The sequence below is a fragment of the Macrobrachium rosenbergii genome, chromosome 3 (assembly GCF_040412425.1).
Source record: "Macrobrachium rosenbergii isolate ZJJX-2024 chromosome 3, ASM4041242v1, whole genome shotgun sequence".
In the NCBI taxonomy this organism is placed as follows: domain Eukaryota; kingdom Metazoa; phylum Arthropoda; class Malacostraca; order Decapoda; family Palaemonidae; genus Macrobrachium; species Macrobrachium rosenbergii.
Window position 1 is genome coordinate 30,374,362 of NC_089743.1, and position 17,153 is coordinate 30,391,514.

General features: G+C 35.7%; 1 protein-coding gene across 4 annotated transcripts in view; it reads left to right on the plus strand.

The window, feature by feature from the left end:
• Positions 1 to 17,153, plus strand: part of LOC136853958 (endonuclease/exonuclease/phosphatase family domain-containing protein 1-like) — a 185,585-nt gene that overhangs the window by 74,381 nt on the left and 94,051 nt on the right. For all 4 annotated transcript variants that reach the window (XM_067129877.1, XM_067129886.1, XM_067129859.1 and 1 more), the window contains exons 7-8: positions 6,891 to 7,097; positions 7,249 to 7,442. In XM_067129877.1, coding sequence (XP_066985978.1) covers positions 6,891 to 7,097; positions 7,249 to 7,442 — 401 coding nt within the window. The remainder of the gene's footprint in view (positions 1 to 6,890; positions 7,098 to 7,248; positions 7,443 to 17,153) is intronic.

Genomic DNA, 17,153 nt, shown 5'->3' on the forward strand with positions numbered 1-17,153 from the left:
CAAAAGGACTTGATATTCAGTTCCTAGTGCTGACAACTTGGCTCGGTCAAGAAGCAGTATCAAAGCACACAATTTCTTTTGGCTTCATGTGATGATCAAACGGGTGTATTCCACACCTGGCTTGGTGGACAACAGTATGTTCCGGGCAAGATTTTGCAAGGTCAGGGACATTGGTCTGCCCCTCACATTCAGGATGATCCTGTTGGACAGGCACTAAGGACAGGAATGTTGTCATGATAGACCACATACATCTTCCCTTTCACCTTTTGGGATGTTGCCCATAGTTCCTTGGACTCTATTTCCTTGGGTTTTCTGGTGGTTGCTCAGCAATCATGTAGTTCACCCAGCTCCCCTTGAGGGACAGGTGGCATCTCGCTTAAGATGTACAGCTGCAAAAGAGAGGCTGTGTGTGGGAGTGACTCCTACCTTTCTCTGGCAGGGGGAGAGAGGGACTGACAGTTAACAAACCCAATTGTTAACCTTGGCTTTGTTGTCCCCAACAATATGGGTTCACCCAAGCCTTTCTTCAAAACAATGATGCTACATCCCATTAATTTGAAAGGCCCAGAAGTTTGGCAGTTGAACATCACACATGTTCAACAGATCAGAGGCATGGGTCTCCTTCCTTTGCACTTACATGGACAGGAAGAGAGGCTCCAGGTGAGGTGAACTACCAGTTGGTTCAGAGATTGACTCAGAATCCTCCCACCAGGAAGTAAGTCTCCCATATGTAAAAACTACCTTGTTTTTAGTTAAATGGCCAGTTCCCGCTTGTGCTGAAAGTAAATCCCATCTGTAAAGACCTCAGGTTTGTATGTTAGGAAAAATACAAACAAAAAATGTCATTTTCCTTCTGAATTGCCTTGGCCTGCGCTTCTCTCCACTCAGTCCTGGCTCTTTTCTGTTCTACTCCTTTATTAGACTGAAAACTTATTTAGCTCTGCCTCCTGCTCCCTTTTTGGTTCAGAAAAAGCATTATGAGAAGTTAGAGCAGGATGTGAACCTTATTTTAGAGTCAAAGGTTTTACCGTAAGGGGTAGTGCCATCAGTGCACCTCATGTGGTGCACTGCGGGCATTACTTAAGGTTCTTGCGGTGTCCCTTCGTCCCCTAGCTGCAACCACTTTCATTCCTTTTACTGTATCTCTGTTCCTATTCTCTCTCATCCACCCTTTTCTAACAATTGATTCATAGTTCAACTATGAGATTTTCCTCCTGTTACACCTTTCAAACCTTCATACTGTCAGTTTCCATTTCAGCACTGAATGACTTCATAGGTCCCAGCACTTGGTCTTTGGCCTAAACTCTACATTCTGTTCTATTCTATTCATTTAAGGTTTAATGGATTACAGGAAACCGTTCCGTGTCCCTTCATGTGGTGCAATCTTTTTCACGTTCCCCTTTGAGAGGTAAGGTGTCAGTGCCCTCGTCTTTGTAGCCCAAACACAGGACTGCCTTGTGACAGTTGGAAGGGTCCATTACCAGGGAACTAGGTATTCTCGGGGTGACTTGGTTCTGTGCCCTCTGTCACCTTCCACTCGTTTATCATTTTACAATAACATTTTTGGTAAACACAACTCTTATCATTTTGACTTCACTGTCATAGTTACCTATTTCTGATTTTTATTTATTCACTCAGTCAGATTTTAAATACTGTATTTACAGGCATTGAAGATGCTGTTTTTCCTGAAATAAGTCTTGGCAATTTATTGTGTTAAAATATGTAAAATAATATACAGTATTTTAGTTACAGAATAAGACTATGTAACTTTTGAAAAATACAGTATTAAAAAATAATAGAAATTTTGTCACATACATGACATTTGGTTGTAACAATAGTGCCAGTTTTCGGCTGCTTAACAGCGCTGGTTCTTTTACTAGTACAGTAGTCTCTTCTTCTTCCTGCACCTTTCTTCTCCAGCCCTTGAGCATGTCAAAGTCACCCAGCAGGTACTGTTGATTAAATACTTATAAGATTTTTTATTTTATTTTTTTTTTCAACATTATGATTAAAATGTGTAAATTTATTTACTAGACAATAAAAATGTTGAATTGTCAAATGAATTATTAATACAATCAACAGTATGGATTTCCTTATAGGGGTATATAGGGTTTCTAGGTTTTTTTAAAGGATTCATCACAAATGAATTAACAACAAAAGTTGAGGTATTACTGGAAGCATGACTAGAAGATGGGAGTTGGTCCTTTGTTGCCTGAGTATTGGCCATAGTACGATAAGTCAGTGAAAACTAGCCATATTGCGATGACTGTCTGGCCCCTTTATTGTACAGCACTTGTTGATGAAGTGATCAAGACTTGGGGAATATAGGGACCGAATTCTCACTAGAGCCTGAGGTGGGATGGCAGGTTCATCCTTGCCAAGATTATTGGATAGAACACAAGTTACAAGAGTAGGGATTTTCTTAAATTTTTTGCAGAAGCAGGCCTTCCGCTACAAATTCAAGTTCTGGAATTATTCATTAAAATTTTACTTTTGTAATGTATATAAGGTATATATTTTAGTTTTTTAAGAATTACGTTTACAATTTTATCTTATTTTGTCTGAAATTTTTATCTTTATGATGAATCTGGCAGTGTTTTAATTCACTGTGATTAGTGTTAACTCCTGTGAAGGAAAGGCCTTCAACTTCTGGGTGTTTATCCTCCTACCCAAGTATCTGATGTGTTCTGAGTTGGGATTGAGTCTGATTTCTTGTCTATAAGAATTCCCAGGGTCTTGCACAATTTCAAGATCAAGTCCTTGTCTTTCCTGGCCGGGTCTGCAGACGGTGCCAGAATGAGCCAATCATCTAAGTATCCTCACAGACAAATACTTCTCTTGTGGGCCCATTCTGAAGTTAGTGAATACATGGGAGACTGTCACTGGGCCGAAGCAGAGGGCCCTGAATTGATAGGTTCTCTTCCCGTAGACAAAAGTAGGAATTTTCTGGAAGAAGGATGAATGGGGATTTGGAGATATACCACAAGAACTGATCTATCTTGAATGGAGTTACTCAAGATATTTGTTGAGGGATGAAAGATCTACTCCAACCCCTGCCCTGTACCAGAAAAAGATGGCTGTCCAACACTCATTTCTACAGCCCCCTTGTCCATCATGTTCCGAACTTCTTGTTGAAGACCCTTCTGCTTGGGGGAGTGTTTTTGGTAGGGGGAGAACTTGAGAGGTACAGTAAAGCCCCTGTATTTGTGGGGGATTCGTTCCAGACCACCACCCCACGAATAGTTAAAATCTGCAAATACTTGCTAACCCCCTCTAAAAAGGTTTATAACTGCCTATCTTGAAAGTTCAAATAACATATGTGTACTTAAAGTATTATCCTACATCAAATGTACCTTAAATTATTATCCTATTAGGGTATTAATCTTTGAAACTATATCATTTCATTTCAGTCATCTTAAGCATTAGTACCCTTAAAAATATATACATACATACTTCTAAGCCTTCCAGCCAAAGCAGAGAGAGAGAGTTACCACTACAACTTATATTCAGCCTTTACTACACATTTTTAAAACACTATGAACACACACACAAACACTGTCTTTTCCTGAGAGAGGGCTGAACTAAGTATCTATATATCTACCTATCCATTTCTCACATTCTACCCTTTGGTGAGAGAGATAGAGAGGAGAACTCCTTATGATATCAAAAGATTGAAAACATGAGCTTCTGAGGGCAACAATTCCTCCCCTCTGGCCAGTATGTCAAACTGTCAAGTAAATTGACACTTACCCTTCCCCCCTCTTTTCTCAAGTCAGCATAAAAAGACTGGGAATCACTATTTGTTTGTTTAAAATGTTAAATAATTTACTACACAAATGCATGGAAAATATTATATATTTTATTACTATTATTATTATTAATTAATCTTATTGATCATATAAATATTTGAAAATTAGTACTTAGGTAAATAATTTATTTATCATACAAAAGAAACATGCATACATATTACATGTCAGAAAAATTTTCTCGTCTAAATATGAGAGAGAGAGAGAGAGAGATTAATATTTGAAAATTAGTACTGTAAATCTTTATTTCATTGTAAAATGTACCCTCTAAAAATGGTTATACTATCATCCTGAAACACTTATTCATCATTTTAATATAATTTCAATAGTACTTTAATATAGTTTTAATATTTCAATGGTATCAATTCTGAGCATCTATCTTTGCTTTAATGAGGTCTGGTCTGTCCTGAATGGAGGGGAGAAAACCAGTTTCTCTCTCTCTTTGAATTATGTATTATTTAATCTTACAGTATTATTATTATTATTATTATTTAATCTTAATCTTAATTATATTTGAAAATTAGTAAATAATTTATCATAAAAAAATGTATTTAGTCATGAAAATAATATCAAAATACAGTAATTAGGGAATACTTCTCGATGAAAAAGTCCGCAAATTGCCGAATTTTTCACGAATAATTTTTAGATATGTTCCACAAAAATCCCATGAATCAGTGAGTCTTTGAATCGTGAGAACGCAAATTTGGGCGGTTTACTGTACTGGTGACAAGAGTGGTTTCCGCTGGAAGGGAAGGATGTACCCTTTCTCTAAAGTCTGTACTGTCCATGTTTATGCGCCAACTTTCTGCCACTCTTCCCACTTGTTTCCCAGACAACCCCCCACTCTTGGCTGATGAAGGAGATGGGGGAAGAACTTCCTCGTCGAATGGATCCCCTTGTTCCCATAGCCTTACATTTTCTGGACCAGTGGGGACCAGAGGACCGGTATTGTTGTTTCCCTTCATCTCTTTGTATACCTTTGGATTGGGAATCTTATGAAACCTTTGCTGAAAAGGTTGTCCAGTAGCTCTAGTTTATCTACCATGGTTGCTAGAAGTGAGCGGTTGTCTTCTTGATGATGGTTTAACTTAGGAAGTTGGTAAAAAGTATTTAGCATCCTCTCTCCTGTCTGAAATCGCTGATCTAGTAGGTCTTGAAGAAAATATCCAGACATGTCCGATAAGGGACCATTCTTCCGATAAGGGACTATTCTTCAGATTTGACCAGCTGTCTGAAGAAACCTGCTTTTGTGCTACGAAAAAGAGAGATTCCCTTCTTTTCAAAAGAATATTAGCCCACACATTCACAACATTCTTCATCATATACTTCAGGGCTTTACCTGGCAGAGGGAAGAAGTCTTTTATCACTGACTGAGAATCTTTAGAAACAGTTGTTTCAATAAGCTTTAACAAAGCCCCTTGACAGTTTTCAAGTCAAGAGGCAGCTCATAAGGTCCTTCCCAAAGGTAGTTTAAGATTTACCATTTCAGCACTAGTGAAACTTGACCCTATCTGTCTTAAAAAGTCAAAAGAAGTGTTATTAGACAACCGTGAAAGAGTTCTATTAACAATCCTGGGAAGATAGGATGGTTTCTGTGGAATATAAAATTCTGCATGTCTAGGCAAAGGAGGAGGTAACAGTTTCTGAGACCTGGAGGAAGCTGAGGAACCCTATTCTCCTGCTATTAAAATGTCTGCTTCTTTAATTGCCAACTTTACCATTTTAGTTGAAGGGAGGCAAATGGAATGTTTGATTTCTGGAGCGGAATAGGCCACTTGTTCCATCAAAGAGGAGTCCACAAAATCCTGTTTCTGAGATCAGTCAATTTAACACCTTCGTCTGGAAAATCCTGTGTCAGCTGGCCAAAACTTGATTCCAAATCTGGAGAAGTCAAAGGTTTAGACTTCCAGTTCGTTCCCGATTGTGTTTGCAGACTGGTGATTCCAAATGTCGGGTCTTATGTCTCTGATGGGAAGATGTGGGTGACTCAGGAGAAATCTGATGCAGGCAGTCCCCAGTTAACAGTGGGGGTTCCGTTTCCAGCCTAGTGCCGCTAACCAAAAATCGCAGATAATTATGGTAATAAATGGTGTTTACGACGTCGTAACTGCCAGTAAACCATTATCGGCACCGTTGCCATTAACTGCTTATCGGCGCCGTTGTTGCTGACTGCTTATTGGTGCCAATAAACTGCTTACCGACGCCAAGAAACCACTTACCAACGCCAGTAAACTGCTTACCAATGCTGAAAATCACTTACCATCGCTGAAAATCTGGTTAACGAAGTCATTAGCCAAGCGTCATAAAACTGGAATGCCGTTAACCAACACCGCTGATAAGCAAGGACTGCCTGTATTCACTTCTCTTACTACCTGGAGGTTTTGTCGAACAGTAAGAGGAAGAATGATATTCAGATATATCACGGTTTTTTCTCAAAGAAAACCGTGACCACGACTGAGGCCGTTCCCGTGAAACATGTTTGCAAAATCAAAGAGGCTTAACCTTAAGTTCATCCTCAGAATCCCAAGTACCGGAATGGTTGTGAAAAGTAACATCTGCCCATATGGAGGGAGGGGAGTCAACCTGATGTCTGGGTCTTTTCGATGCATGCCGAATGTCTCGTGTCTTTGTACCATCATTTCTTGTGAGCATCACTGTTCCGCATTACACTTCTGGAGCTGGAATGGGAGGTGAAGAAAGACCGTGAGGGATGGGGAGTGTCCACTCGGTGCCTGGATTTGTGAGGCACCGGCTGACTACTCTCTCTTTCATTTTTGACTTTATGTGTAGAATGTCCTAGCTTTCATATATTTTATTTATTTCAAATACACACTGTTCTCTCAAAGAGAGTGATGACAAGCCATGATATACAAAAATCCTCCCATTAGGACAGTTTTTCCTCATTAGTTAACTATTATGTCAATGGCATTTTGGACATGACTTTTCAGACCCATTACAATGTATAGAAAGGCTTTTATTTTTATATGAAGTCCCTCTTGCATGAAGTCTAAAATCTAAACTGAAATAATTTATATGTAGGTAATGTAATATTCACAGCATGAAATGTCATCATTAATTTTTCAGCCGCTCATCATCTCGAACGCAAAGTGTTGATTCTCTTCCTAGTTGTGAATCTGGAAGGTCCCAGAGATCACATTCCCAGTCTCATGGTAGTAGGAGTGTCCGTGGATCACCAATGCGGGTTATAAATGTAAATACGGCTTCAATATTTGAACTGATGAATGTTCGGGGAATGAATCAAGAATTAGCTGCAAATATTGTAGACCACAGGTATGTAAAGTGTAAATTTTTCCCAGGTGAATGTTAAATACTGTACATGTAAATGCTTGATATTTTAAGAAATGTTTTTTCAAAGTGGAAGGTGCCAAATACTTTCATTGGTGTCACTCATGGAAATATTTTTAATTTCTTCTCTCACTAGAGAAAGAAAAGGACCCTTCAGGAACATAGAAGACATGATTAAAGTCCGAGGAATAAATAGCCGTGTTTTGAGTGTCCTTAGAGTATATTTAACTGTGAATGATCTAACTCCTTCCTCTCCACCAATGAGCGATGTTCTATCAGTTGCAAGTTATAGTAAAGTATATCAGCGCACGACTGATGGAAAGATGCCAGGTAAGATTTATCTCTTTGTATTTGCATAGTTTTATTATTGTGAAAGATAGTCGGTAGGTTCATATCCAAATAGGCTAGCCGGTAAGGATCAATTAGAGGTTTTATGTTGTGAAATATATTGTCTGTAGTACAAGTTGACCATCACTAACCCGGCAGTCATTAATCCAGTTCCATCACTAGTTGAGGACTAATTTTGGCTAGTGCATTTTCAGATTTTCTGGGTCACAGCACCAACCTGCCTCTACTGATAGTTGGCACTACCTGTGTGCTTATGTACGCTCCCTACGCACACAATTGCGTCTATTTTTTGGCTTGTAAAAAAATGAGTGAATGCAGTAAAAATATAAATGAGAATAGCATAAAATATAAATAGGAAAATCATAAGCGTAACAACACGAAACAAAAGTTCTCCAATGCCAGAGAATGAGTATTTGCATGTGTATTTACCTTATGCACATGATTGCATTTAACTTTTAGGTTTTAAAGAAAATGAGAAAATACAGTAAAAATGTAAATAAGAATAGCTTAAAATATAAATAAAAAATCATAAATGTAACGGTACGAAGTCAAACAAGCTGTGCTAAATTCTTCGATGCCAGTGAATGAGTTTGTGCGGTAGTAAGTATACCGTAGTTTAACCAGACCACCGAGCTGATTAACAGCTCTCCTAGGGCTGGCCCGAAGGATTAAATTTATTTTACGTGGCTAAGAACCAGTTGTTACCTAGCAATGGGACCTACAGCTTATTGTGGAATCCAAACAACATTATAGCAAGAAATAGATTTCTATCACCAGAAATAAATTCCGCTAATTCTTCATTGGCCGGTCGAAGAATCAAACGCGGGGCCAGCAGAGTGCTAACTGAGAACAGTACCCACCCGTCCAATGAGGAACTATACATACGCTAGGCATACGGTTGTGTTTATCTTTTGGATTTTAAAAATAAAAAAATTTGAAAATATAGTAAAAATATAAATGAGAATAACGTAAGATATAAATGAAAAAATTATAAGTGTAACAACAACAATTAAAAACAAGCTGTAGCAAGTTCTCTGATGCCAGTGAATTAATTTGTACTTTCATACTTGAGCTAGGCACACGATTGCATTTGCCTTTTGGGTTGTAAAAATAAAAATGAGAAAATACAGTAAAAAATACAAATGAAAGCCATAAAATATAAATAAAAAAATCTTGAGCATAATGACATGAACCAAAACGAGCTGTAGCAAGTTCTCCAATGCCAGCAAATGAGTTTGTGCGTTCGTACATACCTATGCACACGACTGCGTTAACCTTTTGGGTTGTAAAAATAAAAATGAGAAAATACAGTGAAAAATATAAATGAAAATCATCAAATGTAAATTTTAAAAATCTTGAGCGTAAAGACACGAACCAAAACAAGCCTGTAGCAAGTTTCCAATGCCAGCGAATGAGTTTTGTGTTTGTACATACCTAAGTACACGATTATGTTAATCTTTTGGATTGTAAAAATAAAAAATTATAAAACACAATAAAAGTATAGATGAAAATGGCATAAAATGTAATTTAAAAAACTCATCAGTGTGACAACACGAACCAAAACAAACTATAGCAAGTTCTCCGATGCAAGCAATTGAGTTTGTATTCATACATACCTTATACACATGATCACAGTATCTTTTGGGTTGTAAAAATAAAAAATTAGAAAATATAGTAAAAATGTAAATGGAAATAGCAAAAATATATACAATAAAAAATACAAGATGAAGAAAATGGGAATCCCAATAGCCCTTCACCTAATATGTAAATGTGCTTAGTTGCAAATTCCAGTTCTTCACCTTGGAAGCGGCACTGATGAACTTTCTTGTGTAAGTCAGCAGAATTGTCTGTACCATTTATTTTGCTTGTGCTTCATGAAAATTTCACTTGACTTTCATTTAATATTTCTTTCTTCCCTATTAACCAACTCGTTCTGAGTTACATGGTATTTTAAAGGTAGGATGAGATGGTTAACTGTTGGGTTAAGTGTATTCTGACCTAAACAATCTGTAATCCAGGAAAATCACTAATCCGGTGCCCTGCGGGTCCCAGTGGTGGTCAACCTGCACAATATTTTACTGTGCATGATTTATAAATACAGACCATTGCTCTACTCAAAAAGTCTCATCTTTTCTTCCAATACAATGCGTACACTTTCATTCTATTGTAAATTTCAATTGGTATTGGCTAGTTAGGTAGGAAATGTTGGGTCTCATTTCTCTGCTACCCATAGGGTACAGTAATCTTGTATTTATTGAATGCACTCACTCACCTGAATTTGAATCATAAGGCATAGAAAATTTATTTTGAGGTGTGTAAAGTATGATAAAAACTCATTTGGGTAACAGTGCAATCAGCTAAAAAAATTGCTGTGATATGTTTATGCTTCCAAGATTTTTTGTGGGTTTTTAAAAACTTTGAAGGCATTCTATTGGCAATTTCTATGAGTGTTCAGATGCAGGTAGGAAAGCTCTTGATTTAGTTGAATCACTTTATCCATGATACTGATACTTCTGTAGTTGGTTCCCATTGTTACTAATTATTATATAAAATAGATAATTTTTAATGGAAAGTTTCAGAATTTCTTGTGTTATATGTGCTCTATTTGCCAAAAAAGTACATATAAATTTATGTGAGCCTTTCAAAATTGGGTATGGATTTAAAGTCACATGAGAAAACTGCACCTATAGTGTATTTTTTTAATCTGGCAAAAATACACTTGAAAGTGGGCGGCACCTTGACAATGATTGGTTGTAAGTAACCATTCTGATTAACATCATTATATTTCAAATAAGTACTTGGTAGTCTGAATGAAAGCTTGTTTAATAACCTAAATTTCTCCATCAAACATGTTATGTGTTAATAATGCTATCAAGTAGAGTCTATATAAAAATAAGTAACATTATGTATTACAATTGCCAAAGTCAGTGTCTTGAAGTGTGTTTTGGATACAGTTTTTAATGCAGAACTTTGTGTTTTTCATACATTTTAGCATGGATTCGAACAAATCCCTCCTACTATTAAAAGAATATTGCAATTATCAACATTTCTTAGAGATTAAATCCTACTCAGAACCTAGAATTAATGAAAATTACATTTTAAACCTTTCATGTGAGTAATTTAAATGGAACAGCCACCATCAGTTTAGTTCACCCCATACTTTTTAATTAATTGGGCCCTACCTTTTCAGGCCATGGTGATATTTTGCATTTTGTTTTTCCATATATGATTCCTCACTAAGTATGTACTGTATCTGGTTTTCCCATCATCCCTTCCTTTTCACTTTTGGAAAGAGAGAGAGAGAGAGAGAGAGAGAGAGATATGTTACATGGGTAGAACTTTTTCTAGATGGACTGGGAATCTGCATATATATATATATATATATATATATATATATATATATATATATATATATATATATATATATATATATATATATATATATATATATATATATATAATATATATATATATATATATATATATATATATATATATATATATATATATATATATATATATATATATATATATATATATATATATATATATATATATATATATATATATATATATATATATATATATATATATATATTTTGCTGTACATACATGTATAACTGAATCACGAAAATATGGAACATGATGAATATATAAATAAAGGTAAAATCCACGAAGGAAAGGGAAACACTGTAGTGCTGCGAGGCCTTTCAACTCTTTTGTCCTTTACTTAGCAGACTGAAGAAATATATTGGCCAATCTAGCAAAGATTTAGATGTACGTATTAAGCAACATAAGGATTCAGTCAAAACTGCACAAACATCCAATGCTATATTCATTCATTTAAGTGAAAACTCTCACAGGATAAATTGGACTGAAAGTTCAGTGATTGCCAGATCGAAAGATTTCCCTTCAAGAAATCTATTGGAGTCTGCTATCATCCAGCTCACATCCAGCTGTAATTTTAACCTTATCCCTGCCATGCATTATTTGGACCCCTTTATTAGAAAAATGTTCAAGAATGACCTAAAAAATAAAGTCACTGACTTAATTACAAATTGGTTACCTTATATATATTTTATATGTATCTTCTTCTTTTTTTTTTAACGTACTTTTTTCCCATTTTTGTATGGGGTAAGCACGATGCCTTCTTTTGAAGGACTTTTTGATTTGGCTTTGGGGTAGACCTGTGGTCTCGATCGGCTGCCCTGCCTGACATCGCTTAGACCCGGTAGCGTATGTTTCATGTATCATACCCGACCCAACGCCCTTTCTTCCCAGCAGCGAAGTTATTGCGCTGGTATGGCGAGTTCGAGACGTGTGAGATGTTTGTTATGTTTTTAGAAGGTGTTGTAGTGGCTTTGTTTTGTGTGTGTATTTAGTCTGTAACATCCATTTGCCTTTTAAGCAAACCTATCCGTTGATTACATATATAATCCCGGGATGTCTACACGGATAGCAAAGTGTCTGCCTCTCTGATCAGTCGGCTGCGGATTTTAACCCACGCCACAGACCTCTACGAAGTCCGAAGCTGCTGCTGTAACCGACTGAGCCATCGAGGCTCATATATATTTTATATGTATCCATATGTTTAATGTAATTTTTCATGTGTAAAAATGTTCATCTTGAAAAAATTATTGTTTATAATAAAGAGAATTATTTTGTTGTACTAATATTTGTTTTTTGGTGGTCAGTCACGCCCTTGTATAATCTTTTAATTGTCCTGTCCCTGCTTCGAAAGGTTGATCCTAATCCTTTGTTAAACCTCTTAAATATTTAACCCTGTTTTGGCAGTTCTACTAATTCTTCAGTTATGTTGGATTCCAGGTACATATTTTTCCTTTATAATCCCCATCTGTCATTTATATGAGCTTTCTTTGTAAACTTACTGTTATATTTCTTCAGTCTGCTAAGTAAAGGATGAAAGAGTTAAAGACCTTCCATACACTCCAGTGTTTCCCTTTCCTTCATGGATTTTATCTGTTTTATATTTATATTATATATATATATATATATATATATATATATATATATATATATATATATATATATATATATATATATATATATATATATATAAAATATATATATATATATATATATATATATATATATATATATATATATATATATATATATATATAATGTGTGTGTGTGTATAACTGAACCACGAAAATATGGAACGTGATGACTATATAAATAAAGATAAAATCCACGAAGGAAACGGAAACACTGGAGTGCTGCGAGGCCTTTCGACACTATGTCCTTTACTTGGCAGTCTGAAGAAATATGAAAGTAAGTTTACAAAGAAAGCTCATATAAATGACAGATGGGGATTATAAAGGAAACATATGTACCTGGAATCCAACACAACTGAAGAATTAGTAGAACTGCCAAAACAGGGTTAAATATTTAAGAGGTTTTACAACGGATTAGGATCAACCATTCAGAAGCAGGGACAGGACAATTAAAAGATTATACAGGGTCGTGACTGACCACCTAAAAAATTTTAGTACAACAAAATAATTCTCCTTTTTGTAAACAATAATAACTTTTTGCAAGATGAACATTTTCACAAATAAAAATTGATACTAAACATATGGATACATAGAAAATATATATCAAGTAACTAACTTGTAATTAAGTCAGTGATTTTATCTTTTAGGTCATTCTTGAACATTTTTCTAATACAGGGGTCCAAATAATACATGCCAGGGCTAAGATTAAAATTACAACTGGAAGTAAGCTGAATAATAGCGGACTCCAATAGATTTCTTAAAGAGAAATCTTTCGATCTGGCAATCACTGAACTTTCAGTCCAATTTATCCTGTGAGAGTTTTCACTTAAATGAATGAATATAGCATTGGATGCTTGTCCAGTTTTGACTGAATACTTAAGTTGCTTAATACGTACATCTAAATCTTTGTTAGATTGGCCAATATAAAAAGAGGGGCAGTCCAAACATGGAATTTTATATATTATGTTGTTGTTTTCTTTACGGCTATTTTTTATTAACATTCTTTTGAGTGCGTTATTATAAGAAAAAACGAGGTTTACATTAAAAGGTTTTAAGCATGATTTTATGTTTTCAAAACCATTACAATAAGGCAAGCTAAGGATGTTCTTAGGGGTTTCTTTCTCCATGTTACTCTCACTATAAAACTTTTTGTGGGCTTTGTTATAACAAATATCTAGTATATGTGAAGGATAACATAAATCTGTCCCTATTTTTCTTATGTATTCAATTTCTTTATCCAAATACTGGGGACTGACAATGCGCAAGGCTCGTTAAAACATAGAGGAAAAAATTGATATTTTGATGTTAAGATAATGGCCTGAATAAAAATGGACATAAGTTAAGTTGTTGGTTGGTTTCCTATAAATACTGAATTTACATTGAAATGGTTCTCTATGTATTAAAACATCTAAGAAAGGGAGGCAATTGTCTTTTTCTAATTCTAACGTAAACTTAATGAATGGTATATTACCAAGCTCTTGTCTCCGTTACTTGGAAGTATCTCAGATTCTCACGTATATAATTGTCTAGATTTAGTTGATAAACAAAATCACTTTTTGCCCCACTGATAGATTCGTTAGTTTTGATGTTTGTTCTCTTTTTACTAAAGTCCCTATAGATTCTATTTTAGAGTATCTTAGTAATGAATTAATCCATCACGAATTACCTCTACCTGTAAGTCATATTTCTCTCACTAGGTTGTGCATTTGTGATTGTAAGTTTATATTCAATGGTGCATTTTACCAACAAATATTTGGTATGGCAATGGGCAACCCTTTATCCCCACTCCTCTCAAACTTGTACATGGAATTCTTTGAAAAATGATATATACCTTATATATATATATACAGGCAGTCCCGGTTTATTCCGCTTACGACGTTCGAGGTTACTCAAATATATTCATCAGAAATTATTTCTCAAACTTACGACGCATGTTCGAATTCTTTCCGACGGAAGAAATATGGCCCCAAAATGGCAGAATAATCATAATTTGAAGGTTTTTTTGATGTAAAACTCAATAATAATGCAGTTTATCGTTTTCAATGCACCCAGAGCATTAAAAGTAAGGTTTTCTTACGATTTTTGACGATTTTCGACGATGTTCCGGCTTCTGATATTATACGCTTGGCTATAGAAGAACGGAACCCCGTCAGAAACTATATGTATATATATATATATATATATATATATATATATATATATATATATATATATGAGTAAACCCCCGTATTGCTGGGAATACGTATCAGATCCCCTCGTGAATATTTAAAATCCATGAATATTTAGCACCCCCTCTAAAAATGCTTAGAACTGCCTATCTTGAAAGTTCAAATACCAAATGTATACTTAAAGTATCATCCTATATCAAATATACCTTAAATTATTATCCTATTACCGTATTAATATTTGAAATAATATAATTTCAAAGTCATCTTAAACATTTTACCCTTAAAAATATATATGTAACCAATAAGAGAGAGAGAGAGAGAGAGAGAGAGGAAGTAAGTTGCATGGTTAAACAATTAAAAATGTCAGTAATACAGTGTATATTATTTATATCTTTGTATCAACCACTCTCCCTTTCTATCTATCTCTCACCTTTAGAGAGAGAGAGAGAGCACTGAATGGGCAATATCATATATTCAACCACCAATAGGGCAACACTTTCTACCCTTGTAAATCATTTATTCATCGTACAAAACAACTAAACATACGTTACTCTTACACATATGCATAAAAATTCTCTCGTCTCAGTAAAAGAGAGAGAGAGAGAGAGAGAGAGAAAGGTAATTATTATTTTTATTATTCAGTGTTATTATTAATCTTATTAAACTTGATATTAATATTTGAAAATCAGTACTGTAAATCATTATTTTATCATAAAATGTACCCTCTAAAAATGCTTATACTATCATCCTGAAATGCATATGAAATGTCAGTATTTTATTTCAATATTACTTTAATATAATTTTAATATTTCAATCACTTTAATATCATTTCAATAGTATCAATTCTGAGCATCGTATCTATAATGGGTAAAAAAAAAAGTTTAAGCGCTGGCTGCCAACAGGGTTCGCTATAAGGAGGTCCCTTGGGTACTATAAAGGGGTCCCTCCTAAATCTGTGGAGGGGAGAAAAGGGATTTTGACAAAGGAAAAATCTATTTCTGAGGAAGGTCCCGTGTCAGCCGGTGAAATTCCATTACAGCACGAATTTCTAGGTATAACAATGCTAGATATACCAGAGAAAAAGAGCTTTCAGGAAAGCTGGGGTTACTACCCCAGTCGATCGTCTTTAGGAAGACGCCGGTATAATGAAGGGTGAGTGAAATACCACTACCACGGAAATATACTCGAAAGATCTCTCCTTATCAAAACCCCGAAAAGAGCGGTGAGCCGTTACAGCTCCCACACTCAACACCCGCCAGGACGGCGACACCAGCGCCACCTACTTCATTCCATGCTAGCACTAACCCCAGACTTGGCATGTGCAAGTAGGGGAGGGGAGTACTAGACCAGATCAGGGAGGGTCACCGGGTGACACGGGACCTTCCTCAGAAATAGATTTTTCCTCTGTCAAAATCCCTTTTCTGAGTCCAGTCCCGTGTCAGCCGGTGAAATAGTGATAGAGAATCATGCCAAGACTGCTACTACTGGGAAAAAGAAATGGGGGTAATCTGAAGAAAAGGCAAAATTGTAACCAAAATAATTTTAATTAAGCAATCTCTTTCATGAAGCAAGAATACTTAAAAGTAAGGTATCTTAAATCTAAGGCACATCAAAAAACTTAGCACTACAAAACAATGGGAGGTCCCCTCACATGATGGGGAAAACCTCAAAAACCTTAAAATTACTTAAAAGTAGTGAAACATGAAATGTGCACAAACAAGCAAAAACAACCTTAAAACTATACACATAAACTTAGGCTAAACACGTAAGAGACAAAACAATGAATTTAACACACACAAATGTCTGGGGTATGTGGAGCCAAATAAAAACTGTCCAGTACCCATAAGAAAAACAATTATGGCATATCAGATTACACTTTTTCCATCAGTAGATACAAAATACATCAATATGAGGGGCTAGGCAGTGAGGCATAAACAACCAGGAGAATAAGCAGAGAAGTAAATGAGGCAGGCGGGCGGGGGAAAGGAAAGGAAAGGATATGATTATTTAAGGTGGGGAGATGACACTTCCCACTGCTATAGTAGAATATTTCAGGGCTTGAGCGATTTTAAATAGTGGCGTTTAAACACTAGAGGTGATTTCCAACCCGTATATTTTGATAACTCTGAAAAGTCCATATTATGAAAGTAATTAATAGAAGTAGCCACTGCTCGAATATCATGAACTTTAGGAACTGAGTCTGGGTTGGCTTGTTTAATGAAATAAGAATTTGTTGTCTTATAGCATTTAGAGAAAGAGTACCACCTTTCTCCCTGATAAAAAGAGGACCCGACTTACACTGTGGAGTTCTTAAAAGGTAAGATTTAAGTGTATAAACTGGACATAAAGATTGGTCTTGAGGAAGGGGCACCACCTTCCAAGGAGACCACCTGTCCTGTGGGTCTTCGTTCTTAGCTAAAAATCTAGGGTCAGGGGAAAGGAGGACCTCTCCAGGATGGGAGGAAGTTAACAAAATTATCACCTCTAGTGAGAGCCGACAGCTCTGA